This window comes from Panthera onca, chromosome C1, assembly GCF_046562875.1.
Source record: "Panthera onca isolate mPanOnc1 chromosome C1, mPanOnc1 haplotype 2, whole genome shotgun sequence".
Taxonomy (NCBI): Eukaryota; Metazoa; Chordata; class Mammalia; order Carnivora; family Felidae; genus Panthera; species Panthera onca.
The window spans coordinates 30507543-30530557 of NC_138346.1; the positions used below are offsets into that span (position 1 = coordinate 30507543).

At 48.7% G+C, this 23015-nt stretch overlaps 1 protein-coding gene across 6 annotated transcripts in view; it reads right to left on the reverse strand.

The window, feature by feature from the left end:
* Positions 1–23015, reverse strand: part of NRP2 (neuropilin 2) — a 116344-nt gene that overhangs the window by 26234 nt on the left and 67095 nt on the right. For 3 of the 6 annotated variants that reach the window (XM_060623126.3, XM_060623125.3, XM_060623129.3), the window contains exons 11-15: positions 22513–22629; positions 19451–19591; positions 7660–7922; positions 6038–6134; positions 4840–4860 (exon numbers count right to left, since the gene is read on the reverse strand). In XM_060623126.3, coding sequence (XP_060479109.1) covers positions 4840–4860; positions 6038–6134; positions 7660–7922; positions 19451–19591; positions 22513–22629 — 639 coding nt within the window. Of the gene's footprint in view, positions 1–4824; positions 4861–6037; positions 6135–7659; positions 7923–19450; positions 19592–22512; positions 22630–23015 lie in introns of all 6 variants that reach the window. The other 3 variants (XM_060623124.3, XM_060623127.3, XM_060623128.3) reach the window with 1 other exon arrangement.

Below are 23015 nucleotides of genomic sequence, written 5' to 3' on the forward strand. Positions count from 1 at the left end.
CCGACATGCTCTCTGTCCTTTTCCAGAAGAAGCGTGCAGACCCCCGTTCTAACCAAGCTGGGATGGGACAGGAAGTCACCCTCTCTCTTTCTGCCTCCAGCCTCCGTCTGAACCTGTCTGAGGACCATCCCGGTCAAGTTCTCTCTGAACCACTGTATAGAGAAAGCACGTCCTACAGCCAAGTTTACCCCATGTCCTCTGGACCTGGAGGAGTCACCCAGGTTTCCAAAAGAAATGCTCTGAAAGACCCCGGTGCCAGGCGGGCCATCTCTCCCAGAGGAAGGGATCAAGGCTCGCTGCAAGTAAGAGGTGGCCTCGCTGTGGGGAGACTTGGCCTGTCGGCCGCGTCCTAGCTGCACAGCTTGGAAATGAGGTGCAGGCGAAGGAGTATTTCAGACAAAAAGTCTTGTTGAATTTGCGAGATTAGACAAACAAACGAAAAAGGTTGGCGCCTCTGGAGAAGTTTATGAAAGACAGTAGACGAACGCGGCCACGTCCCCTGGCCTGTTCGGAAGAAGATTGTAAAAGTACAACGTCTCCCTGAGAAATGACTCTTTAATTGGCCTTACAAGCAGTGTCCAGAGGGGCCTTGGAAGGGTGCCACTAGGCTTGCAGAAGCTGCACTGATCCCCCACATCTATCCCAAGTGCCTCTGAATTCAGAGCTGTGGCTGGCTGGAGTTTCGGACACTTCTCTCTGGTGGCACTCTCTTCCTGGAGAGAGGAGGCGTCGGTGAAAAAAATGTCCTTCTCCCCTTAGAGAAACTGACTTTGGCAGCTGTTTAGATGAATGGCGAGCTTGCGAGGAGGGGCGCGTCGGGCCTCTGTGACGGGGGAGGCAGCTTGCACAAGCAAACCTCACAAAGAATGCCTCAGTGTCCCCTTAGGCAAGCTGTGGCAGCCAAGCAGTTATGCGGTTTACGCACATCTGATCTCCATGCTTCCTTGCTCAGCAACACCTAGCCTCAATCCGGCAGCTGGAGACGTTAAGGGGAGGGGGGCCAAGGAGAAGGAATCGCACACCACAGCCGCCTTTCCGGAACCCTGGCAGGGCGTAGGAATGCTTCTCTGCCTTTCAGCCACGTAACCCTCACCGCCTCTTGGAAGTGCTTCTAGGAGAAAAGAGCTCAAGGGGAAGCCAAGGAGAGAGGGCACTGGGGGGGGGGGCGGGCAACCCCAGGTCCTGCGCCCTGGGATGGGGGGATGCTGCACTGATGGGCAATGCCTCTGGGAGACGGCCAGTGGGGAATAAGGGGGGGGGGGGATAAAAAGGGAGAGGTAGTGGGAATTGGTCCAAATTGGTTTGGACCAGCTGGCACCAAACAAACAGAACTTAAAACGTGAGGCATACCCCGGCCAGCTCTGTCACTACCTGGGAATGGGTCTCTCTTAAGACTGCTCCCCTCTGTGCCCAGGAGACTGACTGAGATGTTCACTTTCTCCTGGTGTAATTGAGCAGGGCTGCAGAAAGTGAACCCTGAGCGAGACCCACGGCTCTCAGAACTGGTCTGAGAGCCCAAGCTCACAGCCATTAGTTAGCAAGAGACACTGATGTCCCTTTTAGCATCCATCAGTGGCAGACCCAGTGCTTCTGAATCCTTTACTGTAACAACCACCTTCCCTGAGAGCCCCCGTGCCTGGGATTTCCATGGGCCTCTAATGGGTAGGGTACCAGACCCGGTGTCCCTGCTCCTGCGTTGTTCAAAGTCCTCAGCCTCTAACATGAACAAAACCTCTTGCATCTACTGTGAGCTCCTAAAAATAACTACTTGGTCAACAGCTACAGAGCTCTGATCATGGGCCCTCCACATTTTTACTGGCTTCTTTATTATTCTTTTTTCTTTTATGGAAAAAAGAAAGTATTGGTTAAGGGGAAATAATCCATCACCTTAATTATACCACTTTTCGGGTTTTTTTTGTCCTTTTCCTTTGTACGGGTTTTCATTTGTTAAAGCTCACATTCTAGAAAAAGATACATGACGGCACTGTGCTTATAGCCGATGCTTAAAAAAAAAAAAAGAAAGAAAGAAAGAAAAAAAATGCACACCAACCCGGGCTACATTGTTTAAGATGTGACTCATAACAACAACAAAAGTCTTTTTACAAATCACATGACAACGCAGCTTATTCACGTTCTCTTTTCCTTGTTCCTTCCCTCTATGGCTTGTTTCTCTTCATTACTGACTCATACCCTGGTTTACAATCAAAGTATACACACAAAGCAGAAAACACAAGGTGATTGGAATAAAAAAAATGTTTCATGGCGAGAAATGAGTAAGAGGCAGAAAAATGAAAGACACTTGCCAATATAACAGATCAAGAATACCTAACAAGACCCAGCCCAGAGGCTACTTCTATTGCATTTCCTTAAAGATTGACCTAGTCCACACTGGGCTCTCCCAAAGAATGAGACTGCGTCTGTCACATGGTTAATTTATAATGGAAAAGAAAAATAACCCAGATTCAAAAAAAAAAAAAAAAAAACAAACCAACCACACCAACAATGTAACCATCTATGGTTATTAGCGTTGAACCACCAACTCTCTGCATCCTGCCTGCCCAAACCTGAGTTCTCTTTGTTCCCCTTTTTGAGAGAAAAGGCCAATTTAATCCCAGGACACCCAGGCTCTCACCAGGGCCAGCGGTGCCCTGACCAGGAGAGGAGCAGTGCACCAGTCACCAGGTTAGGCAGGGCAGATGGTCCTCCTTCCTTTAGCCAGTGGAAGGCTTTGCTTGAGTCAAAACACAGATTGCATGCTGAGACCAGAGGGGTCTCAGCCCAAAAGAAGACCGGTCCTGGGTTCATCCGGCTACCGACTCTGAGTGCCATGTACAGCTTGACAATGTGACAGAAACTGTCCATGTTCAATTTCAATCCTGCTCTTGACTCTATGTTCCTTGGCCCAGTCTCTGCCCCCCAAGACTCGGTTTCCTTCTTCCAAAGTGCTCGTTACCTCCAGAGACAACAGTCATGGGCCAATGCACACCCCCCGTGCGCTGCTTTTGCTTAACGCCCCAGATCAGCCCTTCGTGAGAGCGCTGGAGACGCTTACCTTCAAGTCACTAAGCCCTGTGTTTATTTTGGCTAAATGAGCACTGCGGCTCCGATGATATTTTATTTATATATTTTTTACAAGAGAACATGACTGGACTATAAAGCCTCACGGTAAACACAACCTCAAGGAAGCACATGTGCCCCGGTTTGTTTATTCTCTTACAGAAGCAGAGCACTTAGCCCCCGTTCTTGTCAGTCATGGACCCAGACACGCGTGCTCACTCACAACCATGTCTGTGGTCATAGCTGCAAGCCTTCAGCCAGCCTTCCCGGGAGCTTTGAGTCTTAATCAGCAGGTTTCACTTCCCCAACATAAATATTACCTTGGGTCCTAGAGGTTAGAGCTTGAATTCAACTGTGATCCAAGTGATTCAGTTCGGATCTCAGCTTCCCTCCCAATGCTCAGATCCGCATTAGCATAAATCTCACGCCCAGAGAGCACCAACATGCACACGAATACTCTCCACCCTTTACAATGTGCAGCGGGGAGCGGGATGCCGTTCGGGAGGCAAGGAAGGGCGAGAAAGAAAGAAATTGTATTCTGTGTCCGTCTTGCATGCTCTGTTCTGCCGCTTTCTTCCCCACCTATTTGCTTAGAGGGTGAGGAGTGGAAAATGAGGCCAGATGATTTGGAGGCAACGGCGCATCTAGGTGGCAAACCAGGAATTCATCTCTTTCTAGCCAAGGAGCTGGACAGATTCATGAGAGCGAAGGTAACGAGTCTAGACTTCAGATGTAAAAATGACTTCCCTTACCGCTGGAACGCTGTCACCTCTGGGGTTAAGGCCAGCCAGTGCAAACAGGGCACAGGAAGCCTCACAACTGTTTGCATAAACCAGGGTATGAAAAACCCCTGTCCTCGGGTGAGGGCGAGTGTCTGAATGAGCTTTGCCGCCCCGGCCAACGGAAAGGAAGAACTTAGGAGTGGCTTCTAAACACTCAGCATGGGGACCGTGGGCGGAAACGTGATCGGTACGAACTCACTGGAGCACAAGGAGGGCAGAGTGTGGGACCCACTGCACCCCCACAGGACAGGCGTTACCACCACCCAGGCTCTGAGGGTACGGCCATCATCCCCAGTTCCCCTCTCTTTACTGTGCTCTCTCCTTTAGTAGGGAGAACATGGCCTGAGCTGGGTTTCAGTCCCCTATTTAAATGCTCTAACTCCAGTCAGCATATGTGCCTCCATCTTCCCTTTACCAGACACCAGCTCCAGATTTCTGCACCTTTTTCCCCTTAGGATTATCCTTCCTTGTGTCTTTTCCCTAACTTTCTGCCCTCGTAAAGCGGCCTGCCACCGTACCTCCCTGAGGGTTCATTGAAGCCACTGCCTTGGTGCCCTGCAGCTGGAAAGAAACCATCTTCAGGCGAAAATAAATCATTGCCACCTCATTTCACTTTTAATTTACTACTGATTTTTTTTTTTTGTTGTTCACTCTCCCCCACAGCCTCTCCTTTCTCACCACTCATGCATTTTCAGCCTCATTGCTCCCCGTTGGACAATGCAAGGCTGAAAGGTTTATCTGTAACCTATTTGTCTCTATTATAGGTTTCTAAACTTTAATTAAACAGGAGACAGTGAAGATCTCAATCCTCTTTCCTGGAAGCTACAGGTGTGGTTGGTGCCATCTAGTGGCGGGAAGGTGTGGTGTCTCTTTTCTCGTGAGAGCTTTGTCAAATTTGGAGGTTTCTTCCCCATACCAAATTCACATCACATGGGGGGAAGAAAAAGACATGCAAAAAAAAAAACAAACCCGTAATTTTTTTTACCTTTAAAATTCTCACCTGCAAAAGCCGATATGGGTTCTGGGGGAAAAAAAAAGAAAAAATATTGAGTTAGACAAGGTGAAGAAACAATCGGGCAGGTAGAGGGTATGATGTAGATGACTTCCAATAATTTTTTTGGTAATACCCCATGGAAAGTGTCCTGTGTCCTCCTCATGCTCTAGACTGTGTCTAACATATCAGTATCACGGGGGCTGGGTGGGTGGGGAGAGATTCCCAGAGTTGCTTTGGAACAAAAAGTCCTTTATAGAGCAATGGGTCCCCAAAGCATTGTAATCAGTCACTTACCACTGATTACTTTCTCAGAGCCTGGATTATGCGTAGATGCCCAGGCCCGAGAGCTGCCTGAAGGGACTGGGGTGGTCCCAGGCGCTCCTGACATCATCAGGCACATACACATCGGGACCCACGTGCCAAGAAAAGCACTCGGTGAGTGATTACAGTTACTCTGCCAAGTAAAAGCAGGTCCGTTCCTTCTGGGGATTCCCTCTTGTTTTGGAAATGCCCATGGCTCTCATGGGAGATGGTCAGGATGCCCCTGGGGTGGCCTGGGTAAAATGTGTGCATCTTCCTTGGGCTGGTCGCTCAGCACTTCTGTCCAAAGGGACACTCATGGTGTCCTTCTTGTGCTGGTCACCTGGCATGTGATGTTTAATCTTACAACTCTGGGATCTTGGGCACTGAAGGTGTCAGCTTCAAAGCAAACTCTAAAATCTTACTTCACCTGCCATAGTTTGCCCTGTAATTCATTCATGTAAGAGAACAACTTGGGTAATTGTGTTATCACTCTGATATAACATATGTACTATTTTCGTTCACCAGTGAAGGCTTCCATTAAAAACATCAAACCTTTGCAGCATGTAATTCTGACTGGCAGTTGCTCTCAGCCTCTAGCATTTTCTTTGCTAAAAGCTGGAGTCTGACGATGGGGTCTTGGCACCCTGAGTCTCCATATACTTAATGCATGTCTATTTCTGAATGGGAACAGGAGATAGAAGACTTCATCCCATTTATACCCCTCCCATCCTGAATGCAGCCTAAGATACAACTACATTCATACCTCACCTCCTGCACAGACTGTTGCTGTTCTACCCCCTGGGTATCACTGGGTTTGAAAATGGTGTGATGCTTCCTCTTGTATATCCCAGCCCTTGGTATCTTATTTGGAAGAGCCACAAAGAGACAGCTATTCACGTACCCATACAGTTCTCCAGTGGGACATCAGTGCTTATCCGAATGTCATCAATGGCAATTTCTCCTGAACGTCCTTTTCCTATGACTCCTTCAAACACAATCTAGAAGCCAGAAGAACAAGAGCCATGGTTAACTGAGCTGCTTGGAAATAGTGCAAAGATTTCCAATTCTCTGTTAACTGCAGCTTAAAGCGTGTGCGTGCGTGCGTGCGTGTGTGTGTTACTGTACCTGGTACACACATCTGTTGACCACATGACTATGGTGCTTGAAATCTTAATTTAAAGAGTGGTTCAAATCAAACGTATATCTGAGAGGATTAAAAATATATATAACAAGGTGATGGACACTGTTGTCTAGTAATCAGAATGTAGAGATTAAAAGGACGAGAATCAGGACATGTTTACAGGAGGGTTGAAATGTCTCTAGCAATCTTGGAGGTTCCTTTCTCATGAATCTTTTAAATGCCCAATGCAGGTACTGTATTCGGAAACTCAGAGCACATAACAGGTGGGGGTAAGGTGAGAAATACAGCACTGGGCTTTGCCTTGGGGGCAAATTATTACACTATTACAACTAGGAGGGGAAGGATCTCTTCCTTCACCAATAGTTTACTGAACACCTACTATGTGCCAGGCACAAGGACAGTCACAAAATCTAATAACCCAGACCCTCTGCCCAGAGAATCTCACCATCTGGCGGGGGAGACAAAAATGCAACCAGGCACTTACAACACGAAGCATTCAGGTTTCTAAACGGGAATGCAGTTAGGAGTGCGGCGGAACTGGGGATAGCTTGCAACCTCCAGGGCGACTGCAGGCGGCACACAGAGGCCCCTCTGCTCTGTGGTCTTCAATCCTCCCTCATTCCACCCTCCCGGGTTCTTTCTGCAAACTAGCACATGTCCTCTGGCAAGCCGAGCGAGCAGTTGGCTGCCTCACCAGCCATCTGTTGCTGCTTCTCGTCTGGGGAGGAGCAGGTTAATGCTTTGGCTGGTTCTCAGTCACCTCTTCCACAGTGTGTCTACTCCTACCCAAGCCTCAGCCACAGCTGTGCAGACCCATCTGTGACTCAGTCTTTTGCTCCGTGGGGCAGAGATAATAGAACTCCACTCCTGGAGCCACTGGGAGAGAAACTACTCATTTGGGAGTCTTTCTGGTCGGCTGGCCACTGAGTGCAAACAGCAATCCTCCCCTTCCCACGTTCACCCTGGGACAGGTCTGGCAGGATTTTCCCCTCTCCTTGGAGTGCGAGAGGGCTGGGCAGTCTCCTTCCCGTGCGTGTAGAGGTTGGTTCGTGTTGATTTCCCTGGCTTCTGTGTCCCTTTGTCAGCCTACCTGATAGCAATCTAAACTAAAATGGAGAGAAGAAACATTTGTTGGGAAGATTTTGGCAATATAAAAGGCAATAGGAGGAACAAAGAACCAAGTCTGGATGTGGAGATAGGCACGTTTTGAATAACAAATAAGAGTGTCATTCAGTTGCCATGGCAATGTGAGAAACACAATGAAAACAGCAGTGCTTAACCACGTTCCCTAATGATGAATGGGCACGGCCCTTTTAAAGCCTGAAATACACATCACAAAGATTCCCTTGGATCTCTGCACCCACCTCCTGTCACCACCCTACCTGATACTCCATGTCATAGCTGGGCAAGATGATGCGCCCGTGTTTCCACTCGTTGCCCTGGTCCTCGCGGATAACCCAGAGGAGCTTGCTCTCCTGGCTGGCTTCGCGCACCACCTGCAGCGCCACCCCGCGGCCGCCCGTGGCTTGGTACTGGAACTCCATGCACACGGGGCTCCGGGGCAGGTGCACCGGCGGGCTGATGAGCCGCGCGTACTGGCCCTCTCTCCGGCCATCGCTCTGCAGCCGCAAGAAATTCCTGTCATCTGAGGGAAACAAACCCAGAGGTTCTTGGTAAACGCTTGGGAAAGAGACCAGTTTGCGGCTGTGGCCCCTCCTGGGGAAGCTGGGACCAGAGTTTAGGTGTCTTGTCGATTCATGCCTTTGTCCTCCAGGCCCCGTGTTTCTTTCTCAAGGTGCTTTCGGGGCTTGGCTGAGACGCCGCTTCCTTTCGAAGCCCCTTCTGGAGGCTCTATGTCAGGTTGGTCCTTCCTGCCTATTTCTCTGCGTCACCTTCTTTGCGCCTCTTTCGCATACGGCACTCGGGGCGGTTGGCCTTGTGTCTTGGCTGGTGGCATCTGCTCTAAGTCTTGTCTTCCTGAATTCTAAGATGCCAGGCCCATGTCTGATTCACCAGGGGCTTACCCAAAGGGCCAGTGCAGCCCAATGAACTACATTATAAGGGGCTGAGGTGGCTGCTAGGCTGGAAGATGATTCTTGCAGGTGGTTTATGCTTGAAGCCTTTGTCATCTTGGCCGGGCACTGTCCAAATGGAAGACATTGAAAACCGTCTGTCTCCACCAGGGCTACTAGACGGTGCCCGGACTCTAGGGAGTATTCGGAAGCCCAGTGTCAACTTTAAGCACAAGAAGGGCTGGATGGCGGCTGCACAGGGATGAGTCAGGGACTCGACCCCCTACTCCCTTCCCTGTTTGGCTTGGGGAGGCCAGAGGCGGCCTTTTTCAGAGAGCCTGGCAAACAGAGCTCCAGCGAGAACAGGCACTGTCATTATCACTAATAAAGGCTATGTGTTTAATAGAGAAGATACGCATGATGGGAAATTAAGGTTTCGCCCGCGCAAATGTTTGGGGAAAGGGCCTTTCGGCGGATTAGTTTTCAACCACATCAGACACTGTGCAGAAGACTAAGTTCTTGTTGCCATTTGCAGACCTCACGCCCTGCAGATATAGGTGTGGGGGCCTGTAACTGCAAACCCACCTGGCACAGAAGCATTCTGGCCACTTGCACAGAAAACAGGCTGCGATTTGAGGAGACAGGCTCACTGCCTCCTTTTGGCCCTGAAACATCTTATGCTGAACACTTCTGCAAGATGGCAAGGGCACTTTCACACCACACAGCCAGCACACCAGACACTTCAGGATCATGTTAATCTGAGACATGTGAACCCAGCTTTTCTATTCACCAGAGACTGTGAATATCCCAGGCTTGTCAGCAGAGGACAGGAGAGGACTCCAGAGCCTTGTATCAACAGGTTAGTCTCTGGACCGCTGGTTTGCTGTTACTACTCCTGCTGACATCGCGACTCTAGCAAGAATGAGCCTGTGACAGTCTTCTTATCCATGGCCCCAAACCAGCTCCTTCATTTGCCCCCCTAGCCATTTCCCTTCCTCCTTCCTGGCTCCCCTAAGTCCCCTCCAGTTAGATTCTCTGGGATTATTGCTCCAGAAGCTACTCTCCCCGGGGAAGTCAAATCAGACCAGTTTAGGATGCATAGTTGGGATTCCAGTTTGTCTCCTTAACCATCCAGAACCATGTCTGTCTAATACCCTCACAACATGAGACTTCTGCAAGGTCAAAGTCAGCGCAGATGGCTAGGCAGCTGCCTACACCAGAGAATTTTAAAGCTGGTGATCTGCCAAGGGAGGAGACGTGGGCACTGCAAGCAGACACTCAAAGACCTTCCAAACCTAAGCTTCTCCTATCGGATCTCATTACGACCGCTATTAATGATAATAATTACAAGTCATACCTGCAGAATGCTTTGTGGATTCCAAAGCACGTCACATGCATTATTTCATCTAACCCCATGCTAGATACTTGTGAGCCAGATCTTCTTAATCTCGCTTCGGACAGGATGATGCAAATGAGGCTCAGGAAGGTTCAAGTGACATGTCCAAAGTAGGGGGTAGCAGAGCTGAACCTGACGTTAGGTTTTCCACCTGCTTGTGGCAGGTTCTTCTCTTCAGCTGCGCCCCAGGTACCTGCCCCGAGGCTGGGCAAACAGGCACACTCTATTCAAGCCGGACTGGCTTCCCCACCCTGCACCCTGCTCCTGGACCTCCTTAGTGTCCCCTCTCACTCCCCTAACACCCCACTTTTGCTAGTTCTTCTCCTAACTCTTCTGGCACATTTCAACGAATGCTGCTTTTCTCTCCACAACTTGAGCGTTTGCTGACTGCACCGCTAATCTTATCTTGTTTTTATTTTTTTATTACTTACTTATTAAAATTTTTTTTAATGTTTGTCTTGGGTGGGGGGGAAGGGCATAAAGAGGGAGACACAGAATCGGAAGCAGGCTCCAGGCTCTGAGCTGTCAGCACAGAGCCCGACATGGGGCTCGAACCTACAAACCTCGAGATCATGACTTGAACTGAAGTCGGAAGCTTAACCAACTGAGCCCCCCAAGTGCCCCGTTACCTTGTTTTTAAAAAGACTTGAGGCCATTATTCATGCATGTCAGCAGGGAACCGCCCACTACCTTGTGCTGTAATTTAACTGATTCATGTGTGTCTTTCTCATCACTCCGGTTAGATGATTAAGTCCCGGTCTTACACATATGAGGGTTAATACTGCTCCTTCTCCCTGACATACATATGCCACTACTCAAGAAAAGTTTGCTCCCATGGATGAATGACAAGCACAGATAAAGAATGATACGAGTCTCTATATTCTCACGAGAGAAGCAAGAAAATCCCACAGACCCAGACAACGTCTTCACAATTCCCTGCCACTCTTCCGAGCCAACAGCCCCTTTCAAAGGTGAGGTGCACTGACAATAATGGGGTGACCTGTGGACACACCCTGGAGCCACCTGTGAGAAGCCCTCAAATGCTGCCATGCTCCAGTAATTTCCAAGCCCTGACTGTTTCTACCTCATATATAAAGAAAACCAGATTTCAGAGACTTATTATTCAGCCTTCTTCCTTCACAGTTTCACAAATAAGACCCACTTGCTGCTTGAAAATTGCTTGGCAGAAATACTGTCACTTGTGTGAATTTACATTCTTAAGCGGCAGGGGATTCATAGCATAATGGTTAGAATTTAGTAAGTAAAATGTGTGTGGAGGTGGAAAGAGCCGTGCTGGCTGGATTTGATCTGGGTCTGTTCTATTTACCCATCCTGTTGCTAAAACTTCAGGCACAATCAGGCCAAAGGTCTCACAGACTGCCGCACCCGGGACAGGGACGGAGCTAGCCCCCTCCTCCTCTCCTCTCCCCCCCACCCCCTCTCCCTCCACAATAAGACGATAATCGCTTCGCATGATTTAAAGGACCATTGGAAGACCAGGGAGTTAATGCTGGTGGCGTGCTAAGCACGAGCAGCTGAAGGATCATAATTCAGCGCTGACATCTAAGCTAATCCACTAGTTTGCAGAATCTCAAGACAAGCAGGCCTCTGAATTTCACTTAGTTAAATCATTTGTGCCCCACTTGTCTGTTAAGTGCTGTGAGCTTGAGGGAAGAAAGATGATATGTAAATTTAAGGAATTAGCAGTAGACATCAGTCAGAGGGACACGGAGCTGCAAAACGTCCCTGCCTGTCACTGAGAGAGGGCTGATTAGAAGCAGGACATCACGAAGGAATAGCTCAGACCAGGAAGAGCCCAGGGAGGGGATAAGAAACGCAGGGGCAAGAGAACTGACGTTCCCTGGGCACCTACTATGTGCCAGATGGTGCAGCGGAAGCCTTGTCTGCCTTTTCTTATGTGGTCTTCCCTGTGCAGTCTAGGTCTGTGAAACAAGTATTGTTTCCTCCATTTTCACCAGAAAGGAAATGGAAGCTCAGAGAATTGAAGCGATGTGTCCGAGACCACTGCTGGAGAGTGAAGTACTACATGAGCCCCGACTGGAGTGAGTAGAATTGCCAGGGCATGGCCTCTCATCTGGCTTGGAATCCTGGTCTAATGCTCACTAGTCTTTTAAAGCCTCAGCCTCCCCATCTGTAAAATGGATATAATAACAGCATTACTGGATAGGGTTGTGAGGAGGAGGAAATGGAACAAGCCATGCAAATGCCTTGCACAGTAACAGGGATATAGTAAGTGCTCAATAAATGTTAGGATCTTTGTCTCATGACACATACTGCCTGCTATACTTGCCCCCCATTTTTTTTCTTAAGAAAGAAAAAGGTCACAAGAGCACCAATAACCTGGAAAGACTACTCCTAGACTCACAAGGAAGTATGGTTTGGCCCGAGGGCAGTGAAGATGCTCTCTGGATTGGCTGATCCATCCAACCCCGGCAACCAGCCAGCTCCTACTTGTGCATCATGTGCTGTTTACCGATGTCTTTCCTGTCAAGATATAGTAGATGAAATAAAGTACTACATGATTCTGGAATGAGAGTGGGACCTCAAGAGACGGTTTAGATTGGGTCAGCCTGGCTGCCCAGAGGAACCATGCTGTAAACATCCCTAGAACAGCTGTCCACCCTCTGCTTGAAATTCTCCAGAGAAGGAGATTCCATAGGCCACATCGGCAATGTGTTTTCTGGGTCACAACCCTAACTGTCAGGGACTTCTTAAATTCAGTTTTAGGTTTTCCTGCTGTCATTGAGACACATGTCCCCCTTCGATCCCTGATGGAGCACGGCCAATTTCTGTCCTCTAACTTGGAAACATTTTCACCCGTGAAGAATTCAGACCCCTAGTGTTCGCTTTCTCGGGAAACTCAATCCTTGCCTCTTTACATGTCCACTTTCCAAGCCTTTACTTATGGTGGTAGGTCTATACCAACCCTCCTCTAAGCTAAGTGCGCTTTTAAGCCACGGCACCCATATATATGTTCTTCTAGAACATTCTAATTTATGGCCTGCCACTGACAAACACGGAGGAGGTTTTAAGCACACAGTGGCCGTTGATGACTGGATATAGCAAGGGCTTGGCATGGTACGGGTGGGCCACTTTAGCGATTTACTTGGACTTCAAGGAAGAGCCCTGTGGATTGTAAAGAGGTCCCCAAACATGACAACTGACCAGCTAAGGACCAGCTCTGCCTCCTGGAGGCCGTCTTCTTGTTCTTGTAGCTGATGGCAGTGCTGTCGGCAATGGATAGCTTCCAACAAAAAGACAATGGAAAGGAAATATGTTCACTCGCTGAAAGAGAGTGAAGAAATAATGTCCCAGAGACCCAATCCCTCTCCTCCTGGACCTGACATATTTGGGAGGCATTTTGCTAAGTTCTTGACTCAAAACATCTGTTGTTGTCCGTGATACAGGGGAAAATAATCACACGGGAATGAACAACAGGAGTGCAAAAGGGCAGAGAGGAAGTGCAGAGGACAGGGCCATTCAGGCATTTTAACCTGCTGTTGTCTCTCGAAAGGGTCTCCTGACGTTTCACCTGGCGATTTATGGCCGCATCTGGCTTCAGCTGCATAAGTGCTGGGTGAACATGTGACTGTGTTTGGCCCGACAGCAATGGTAACGGTTGTGTCCACACCTTACCAAACCCTGAAGTAAGTCGCCAGTCTGATCCTCCTGGCTATGGCAAAGCCAAACACACCATCTGTCCAACACACACATCTCCTGGCTAGCTAGCATCTTGCCCTCCTACCAGAACAACCATCTGAAAGAATATTTAGTGCTGCAGGAGATGTAATCTCTCTGTATAGGTCATGCTTAAAACATGAGTCAGCCCCTCAGCTGGCCTCCCAAGGTCTGTCTATCTCTGCTAAGGTCCTCAAATTAACAGCCAGTTAAGGGAAACATTGACTTTGCATGAACTCAGCAGGGTATCTTCAAGGTTTACAATTGACCATTTTGTGGACATTTGGGGTTTTAGGTCTGGTCTTTGCAAGAGTCTTCTCAGAGCTGGTTTTTTGTTTGTGTGTTTTTTAGTGTGTCAGCTTTCATGAAGGCTTTTCAATTGAGGCAGTCTTGTTATCATTCTGCCCTTCATTATCAATCTGCACACTGCTGCGGAACTCAACCAATCAGGACTTTCAAAAAAAAAGGAATAACAGCTTCTCTTTACTGCTGTCTTTTCTATAAAGTCAGAGATACTTTTCTTCCTATTTTTCTTAAAGAAGCACCGCTATGCTTTCCTTTTCCAGTTGAAGTTATTCCTTGAATATTGGCTTTCTTTCAGCCAAGTTCTTCCTGGTCTTTAATTATTCATTGCAGTCTAAGCCTGAGAAGGTCCTGTGTCTGTATTTGCAGTGGCTGTGCCCCAGCCGAGCCCCATCAACCTTTTTTTGAAGGCAACTCAAGGTAATGCCAATGCAGCTTCTGGATTCTTTGCTACCATCGGTCCCACCTACCGGGGAGGTCTTTTGAGTTCAGGGAGAGTTGCTTTTTAATTCAGAGTCACTATTAGTTCCCTGTCAAATATCAAGCCCATCATGGTCAAGTTCAGTCATCAATTCTTTCCCATAATTTCTTTGCAACCATCTACTCCCCCACACTTAATCTTCTCGTGTACATGTTCCCCAGGGAACCATAGTTCTGGTCCTCTGCTCTCATGGAGTTTATAAATGGCCCAATCTGCATCAACACAGCCCCATGATACGTTAACAACTTTACCCCTGACATTTGATGGAATAGCTACCATTAATAAAATTTGAATATTTCAGAACACTGTATTCCTTATTCTGTCTTGAGCTTATTTTTGAATCCAAAGTAAAGGTTCTGTTTTCTCAATCCAATAAACATATAAATGCGAGGCAGCCAAAGCTCTGTCTTACCATAATGGTGTACTGGTACAAATAGGCATGGCCTGTTTTCTTCCTCCCTCCCTCTCTTCCTTCCTTCCTCCCTCTCTCCCTCCCTCCCTTCCTTCCTCCCTCCCTTCCTTCCTTCCTTCCTTCCTTCCTTCCTTCCTCCTCCCCTCTTCCTTCCCTCCCTTCCTTCCTTCCTTCCTTCTTCCTTCCTTCCCTCCCTCCTTCCCTTTCCTTCCTTCCTTTCCCTTCCCTTTCCTTGATTTTGCATAAGCTCCACACCCAGTGCAGCACCTGAACCCACAACCCTGAGACCGAGAGTCTCATGCTCCACCAACTGAGCCAGCCAGGCTCTCCTGCATATTTTCATTATATCACTTCCATGATTTGAAGCTATTGAAATAAAGAAATACTGTAACCATACTTCATGAGGTCAACAAATGCATAGAAGAACACACACTTAGGGAGACCAGACATTTAATACTTAAGGATTCTGAAGCTAACATGGTACCCTCTTTCTCTAGTCTTCTTGTCCCATTCCTGACAATAATGGTGATAATAGTAATAATAACAACTATTATTACTATTATCGGCATTCCTTAGTATTTACTTTTTTTGGTCCAATGAAATAGTTCCCACACTATCTAATGCTAAGCTATCTGCTTGCTTTCACTACTATGGTTGTTCACTGAGGTCGAATGGCTCAGTGAATAGCTGCCACTGGACACTGTCACTAAGGGACCGTAGAGAAGCCACGTCCACCTAATTACTTGCTTCCTGGTTTACGATGTGATCGGTTCCCCTCATGGGGAAGCAGGGTCAGCAAGGACCCCAGAGGTTACACATACGTCAATGCCAAAAGATGCCTGAGCTGTCTAACCAAGACAATTCTGCAATGATGGCCACGTTTTACATCTGTGCTGTGCAGTATATCATGGCCACCAGGTCCCTGAAATGAGGAACTGAAATTTCAGCTGTATATAACTGTAATTAACTAAAATGGAAATAGCTACTTGCAGCTCTAGACATGTGAGCTCACCATATCGTCTCAGAGTTTTTACCTTGTTCCTTAAAGACCTGATCATTCTCGACACTGGGTTGATGATCATCGCACTTGAGAATGTCTGTAGAAAATACTACAGCTCCCTTGGGGTGCCTGGGTGGCTCAGTCGGTTAAGCGTCCGACTTCAGCTCAGGTCACGATCTCGCGGTCTGTGAGTTCGAGCCCCGCATCAGGCTCTGGGCTAATGGCTCAGAGCCTGGAGCCTGCTTCTGATTCTGTGTCTCCCTCTCTCTCTGCCCCTCCCCAGTTCATGCTCTGTCTCTCTCTGTCCCAAAAATAAATAAACGTTAAAAAAAAAAAATTAAAAAAAAAAAAAGAAAATACTACAGCTCCCACTAGGGAAGACATTTTCTGTGTCATAGCTACACAGAAAAGACAAAGTGGCTTCTCAGAGGACACCGGACCGGTTCCTCTACAACCACCAGGGGTCACTGGATTCGGGACAGGGTTCCCCAGGGGCTGGTGTGAGCACAGTCCAGGCTTCCAAGCCACAAGCAAAGATCTCAAAGAAGGAATTCTGAGTGGCTTGAAAGATCATCTTGAAAAACAAAAACAGTGGCATGAAACCAGTGGGTGTCTTGTCAGCCTTAAGCAACTATTACCACTGGCCAAAAGAACAGAACTAATTGCTGACTTAAAAGGAAAAGAAAAAAAAAAAAGGCAAAACAAAACATGAGAAAAGAACTAATTCAGAAAATATCTAAGGAATGTAAATAGTTTCCACAGACACTTCTAATCAAACAGGCTGCATATGATATTTCAACATGGCTATTTCTTCTTCCTTTTCTCTCTCCTTGTCTATCCTAATGCCCCCTCTATACTTGATGGAGACACCTCCTTTCTTGCATGCAATTACTTTTGTTTATCTACCCAATAAGCGGGTAAAACATATGACACACTTCTCCTAAAGAGCATCTCCTCTTTGTGGAGTGGCGAAGTGTGGGGGACACAGGACTTTTGGGTTTGACTGGGAAGGTCCAGCATTTGCCCTGTCCCTGGTCAGCACAGCTGTTTCCTCTCTCCCAACTGCTCCCCTCGGGGCCCCATTTTTGTTTTTTTTGAAGAAAGGACCACCCTGAACAGAAAGGGCTTTCTATCCTTCCCTGCTTAAAGCCCCATATCGAGTTTTGTAAGGAGAAGGAAAATGGGAAACACAGCAGACGACTTTTAAAATCATCAGAGGATAGAAAAAAGGGTTCTGAAAAGAATGTCACAGTTTTGTTTCCTGGAGACAGGTTACGAGTGCCACTTTTTCAAACTTCAGGGGTTCCTCTGGAAGAGGGAAATAATTATTTTCCTTCTCAATATCTTAAGGGAAAAACAACATTAGATCTAGCAGTTCCTTATGGCCCTAATTTTCTTTTTGTCCCCATCCATCCAGCCAACGGTTGGAATTCTGCCCGTGCTTTGCGAGCTTGCTCTGAAAAGCCCTCCCAAACTGCAGGGTGGAATGAATCAACTGGAATGAGGACAAGAACTAGAATTTCCAACCGGTTGCCAGGGCAGTGGAGGGGGCACTCAGGTGAGGGTGAGACCCGCCGCAGGGGGAGGCCAAGGGCAGAGGGACAGAAGGACAGAGGTCAAGGCCAGGCTCAAATGGAGAGTGACTGAAGCTCTCCCAGAAGTGGCACTTGCTAACTGGTGGCCTTGTGGCCTGGACAGGGCTGGCCTCAGACATTCTTAGAGAAAGTCTGCTCAGAAGACGGCAAGGGAGGAGGCCAAATTTTTAGGGAGAATCTGAAGAGGGATGTTGAGTAAGAGCCAGTAAATCTCCCCATGCTGTGCCACCTACACCCGTTCTTTCAGAGCGCCTCTGCCCAGCTGCCCCCTTGTACACACCTCACACGATGTGCGTGCACACGCACGGCACTCATGCATACGAACCACGAACACACTCAAATGCAAACACACACACATGCGCAGGCAAACACACGTGTATACATATTCACAAACACCTACGCATAAATCGCATGACATTTGCACACACACACAAAACCCACAACACCCTGAGAGAGAAACACATATGCAAACACATACATACCCACATCACCCACAAGTACACACTGTGCGTGCATACACTCACGCATACCCCACAAACCTTCCTTATGTTGGGATGAAAAGTGGAGGTTGGGAAAAACAACCAATTAATTGGGCCGAGTCTCAAAGGAGAGGAAATGAAATGAAAAATCCAGGCTGGGTTATAAAAATAAGTATTTTTTTTCCAGCGTGCAGGAGGCTCATTATACTAATTAAACATTATTGCAGTGAACGAGAGGGGGGGGTGATTAAGGCTGGGATGAGGGTGAGTACTCTCTCCCGTTGCCCGAGGCCGTGGTGATCTTCAGGTATTAATCTCTCCAAGCACTCAAATGCTGAAGAGACAAACACTTGAAATATGAAAATGTTTTTCTCCAGAGCAGACACTGTGACCCTCCAGGAAAGCAAGTGCAGGCCGTGTTGGGAGGCCGGCCGGCAGAGCTCTCCTGGCGTCTGTCCCACTGCTGTCCCCTGGGGGACAGGGGATGCGACCAGTCCTTGGGGTTGAGGAGCTGCAGAGCAGCTCTGGGGAACCCTGTAGAAGGCGAGGCCCCTTCCTCCCTTTATTCTCTAGTCAGGCAACATTTGATGTACTAATTTCCAGAATTAACCCCTTTCCTCTCAAAAGCTTATGGGGCCCCGAGGTCCAGGCCAGGGGTGCAGAAAAAATGGAAACCGAACAAGCGGTGTGTGGGAGCCAACGTGTGCTGGCTTGCGAGAGCAGACTGTTAAAATTTCCAGAATTTTGCAAGGCAGGTGGTAAACGCGGTCATTATTACAAATTAAATTACATAAAGTTACCATTAAATAAATGATATTGAAAATGAAAGGCCATACATTCTCAAGACTCAACACTTCCTAATGATTTTAATACCTTTTATCAGTATCAATGCTCCTGACGTCATTCATATCTATTCTAGCCGTCTGATGGCGAAAAACCATGTCGTGTAGTTCCTGTGCTTCCCAGCCCCGCCTCTGATCATGTCCTGTTGGCAGCTCAGCCACAGGAGGGCTTTATACCCCCAAAAGCTGCACACATTACAAAGCAGGGTTTTTCTTTATCCTCAGAGTTGGTGGTGAGACCCTGACCCGAACGCCACTGTAAAAGCACGCTGCGGTGCAGAGGGTAGACGACCCTTGATTCTATGGGCTTCTAGGAGGGCTACAGGCAACCCCTCTCTGGCCACCGTGCCAAGAGGGGCTGCTAAGACCTGGCTCTGAAAGAGCGGCTGGACGATAGTTCAAGGACAGGCGTCAACACGCTCCTGGAGGCTGAGCGCCAGGCCACTCTACTAGACCCCCTGGGTGTGGCAGCATTTCGGACCCTCAGCTTGGTTTGCTACTGAAGCGATGATACCCTCGGAGAAGTATCAGCCAGGCTTGAGGCCAGGGTTTCCTAAGGAGGCATTTTAGGAACAACAGGCGGCTTGGTGTTGACAAGAGGCTCTGCCGTGTCAGCCGTGAGCGCTGGCTATGGAGACAGGGAGGCACTGACTCATCCCGTCTCCTAAAACCTCCCAACTGCTCTTTCTTTCTTCCTTTCCTTTCTTTTCTCTTGGCCTCTCTTGCTCCCTCTCAGCTTCCAGGCTGCACTGTAATCACAAGACGGGGCTAGAAACCGCCAGCCAGCTATGGTGTAGGGTGACGTTGTAAGCAAAGACTGTGGTGGTTTGTGGGCGCAGAGCAGAGGATTGCTCTGTGGTGGGGAGTTACGAAGCTTGCCGGGGAATCTGGGGCTGGGAGACGTGGAGCAGGCTCCTCTTACCTCCTTCACCGCTGAGTCTCTAGCCGGCTTACCTGGAAACGTCCGGTCGTGTGGGCTGGAGCTGCTGGCCCAGGTACTCCTGAGCCACTTGGCATGGTCGTACATCCAACCGCAGGGCTCCTCGGGGAAATCAAAGTTGCAATTGAATCCTGAAGGGAGCTGCAGATCTTTGTCTGAAAGTGGGGGGAAAATAACCCAAAGAAGGCAAATGAAATGGGTTCGGACAACAGCCACAGTGGTGCCATTGAAAGGGCTGGCAAGGCCTAAGTGGAGGGCAGAGAAAGAAGCGGCTCCCTTTGCTTATTCATTTAACTCATCTTGGCGATCGTTGGCTTTCGGGTCAGCCTTTGGTCTCATCCTTCCCAGGCATGAAAGCCAAGTCTGCCAGTGGTTCCCAGAGTAAGCAATTATAAATGAGGCCACCAAATGGCTTCGGGCTCTAATCAGGCTCTTCTGTCCACCTCAGAGAGCAGACAAATGTGAAAATTGCTGTTCCCTAAGTGCCAATGAAGAATGTCTCCCCGGTGCCTCAGTGGAAGGCTGGTTCCTGCCAACCTGGCTCTCAGAAGTGACGGGGCAGCCCATTAACATCCAGAGAGGCTGAAATGCCGGGGAGGTGCTGGCCAGGGCGGAGAAAGTGGGCTCAGAAACAAGGAAGTCTTTCACCTCCTGTGATAGGTCTTTTGTTCCAGAACACAGGGTCAGCCCGGCATCCCCGTGGGGTGCCAAGGCCAGGTAGGTGATTTGGCGTGTTAGGGCAGAACGAGGGGGCCAGACCAGCCGGCTGCCTAGCTCAGCACTGACCGGCAGAAAACATAATTCCGCACGGCACTGAGAGCCTGCAGGCCAAGATCCCAGGGCACTAGAGAATGCTTTCCTCGTGGACATGTCCAAAGTGGCCGCGCCGTGGCCTGTCCCGTCTGCCTCGTTGTTCACCTGTCTAAGCTCCCACTCAGCTCTAAAAACCCAGTGTAAGCTGGTGCAGATGCATGATTGAGCGGGGGCGGGTGTGGAGGTGGGGGAAAGAGGAAACGGGAATCCAAATGTGGAGGCTTGCCGGCCCGTGGCCGTGGCCGTAGAGACAGCGGAAAAGTGCTGGCTGATGCTAGCAGCGGGGAGGAAGCAGGGTTTTTGGCCTTCTCACTTCCCTTCTCAGGGTTCCCAGAGAGGAATTTCCGTGGGGAAGGCCTCGAATGCAGGGTAGGAAGTCTAAAGGGAACAACAGATGGGTGGGAACAAATTGCTCACACCATGGGGGCGAGGAAGGCCCACCTCTGAGGGGAAGGGACTGCCACCAGGCTCCCGTTGGGCCGCCCCTTCCCAAGACACAATACTACACGTTTGCCTGCCCTCAGCCAAAGTCAGCTTGACTTGACAGGAAACACATGGAGTCTATTACAGAAGCATCAACCTGTGGCTTGGAAAAGTCAGCCCTTAGCCCTCACCCCCCTTCTCCCAACAATTTCTGAATTTCTATTTTTCTGTTAAAAAATATGGAGTAATTCAATATACCATAATTCCTCTCTAATGTTTACACGCATACTGTAGCTCAGGAACCAAATTCCACAAAAAGACCTTTTGCAAAAACAAAAACAAAACAAACAAACAAACAAAAAAAAAAAACAAAAAAAAAAAAGAAAAGAAAAAGAAAAGAAACAGAGAAAAGGGAGGAACCATCAAAGAAAGCTAAAATGAAACAAACCACTATCAACGGGAAAATTATACGAAACTGCTGAAAGTCTGTGGCAGGACTCTGACATTTCCCTTTGGATTGCCACTTGGATAGAGCCCCGTCCTCCTGCCCTCCACCAAAGCTAACTCTGCTGATCCCATGCTGTCTATTAACTCCCTGTGCATTCCACTGTGAGCTCTCCAACTATCTGAAACACGCCTCGGAAGATTCTCCGAGTCTCTTTCTCCTCTTCACACAACAAAAACAAGTTCATTAAAATGTCAGAATCCTGTATTCAACTAACCCTGACCAAGAGCGTCCCCGCGCCCACACGATATACAAAAGCACATTCCTAAAAGCATATGCGTTAAATTATCATTTTTCAGTCACACAACTTCAGCATTTATTTTTGGCTTCCCGCCCATTCTGCTTTGCAGTCACTGTTTGGAGCCGTCCACTCCATCAGTGCGACCGCTCACACCGCAGTGGCCGGTGTGATGGCCTCGGCAGGTTGTGCCGTCCACCTACTGGGTGGGGGCTACATTGTGTGTCTCTGCCATTCCCCAAGTCCCTCCACTGGTCTTCCCTCATCTCATTTAATGAAGGTTTAATAATGATCAGTAATGTACTGTAAATGGAGGCTGGCAAGCATTACATTCTAGCCAGAAACGCCAGGTGTTCCGAAATTTGTGGTTTGTTGGGAATGTCCTCACACTCAGTAAGGTGATGTTCTTTTGGGCTCTGCCAATTAGTGTTTTTATGTCACTCGGATGTGTTTACAAGATGAGAAAGGAGGTGACGCAGGGTGCCCAGGTGAAGACGCTGATCCGGAACCAGGAGGCCCTGTGATCTGAAGGAAGGGTTGAGGTGCCTTTGCCCATTCCTGCCTCTGTCACTGACCTGGGCTCACCCCATGGAGGATGGGATGTGCCATTTGATGGAGCCATGGTTATCACGCTTTCTCAATGGGCAGTGTGCAAAGACACAGCGAAATTCGGTCGAGGAGTGGTTAACTGCTGTGTTAACCTGACTGCCGTGCTCCACAGACCGAGTCAGCCAGACGACCGTCAGATCTTCACCTGGCTGGACGGTGGAGTCACAGCTCAGTAGCAAAAGGCCAAGGATTCTAATGAGGCCAAGCGAGGGCTGGAAAGGGAGCCTTCTCAAAGCAGGGGTTGGGGGTCCTCCCTGGATGGACTCTTACCTCAGCTGATGACCACTGGGTTCCCACTTATAGGCTGTACTGTTTGTTCCAATATCTGAGTGTTTCCAGAGCGATTGTAAATGGCCTCTGACCTCACACACCTCCCTGACCTCTGACCATGGGACGCCCAGGTCCCTGCCCCAGCCACAGACCAGCGGTCTCTGACTGTTAGCACCGTGCCATCCCGGATGAACCATGACTCTGACCCCAATTCTCACCGTCCTCGAAGCTGCAATTCTCCCCACACTCCGTGGCCTCTTCATCAATGGGATATGGGGTGGTGGTCTCTTCACTCTTCACAGTGGGTCCCAGTGTCTCTACTGTGGGCTTCGAGTCTGTGTAATGGCAAAGAAAGGGGAATGAACACTGTGTATGGCAGTGTGCATTGAAACCCAGCAGGAGGAAGATGCCCCAAACTAAGTTTCCTTTTTATGTATTTATTTTTATTTTTTGAGAGAGAGAGAGTGCGTGCGCATATGAACACGCTGGGGCAGGGCAGAGGGAGAGAAAGAGAAAGAGGGAGGGAGGGAGGGAGAGAGAGAGAGAGAGAGAGAGAGATCACCTTAAGCAGGCTCCACGCCCAGTGAGGAGGCCAATGTGGGGCTCCATCTCAAGACCCTGGGATCAGCCAAAATCAAAAGTCGAATGCCTAACCAACTGAGCCACCCAGGTGCCCCTAAGTGTGGGCTTATAGAGGAGGAAGAAAGGATAACTACTAACG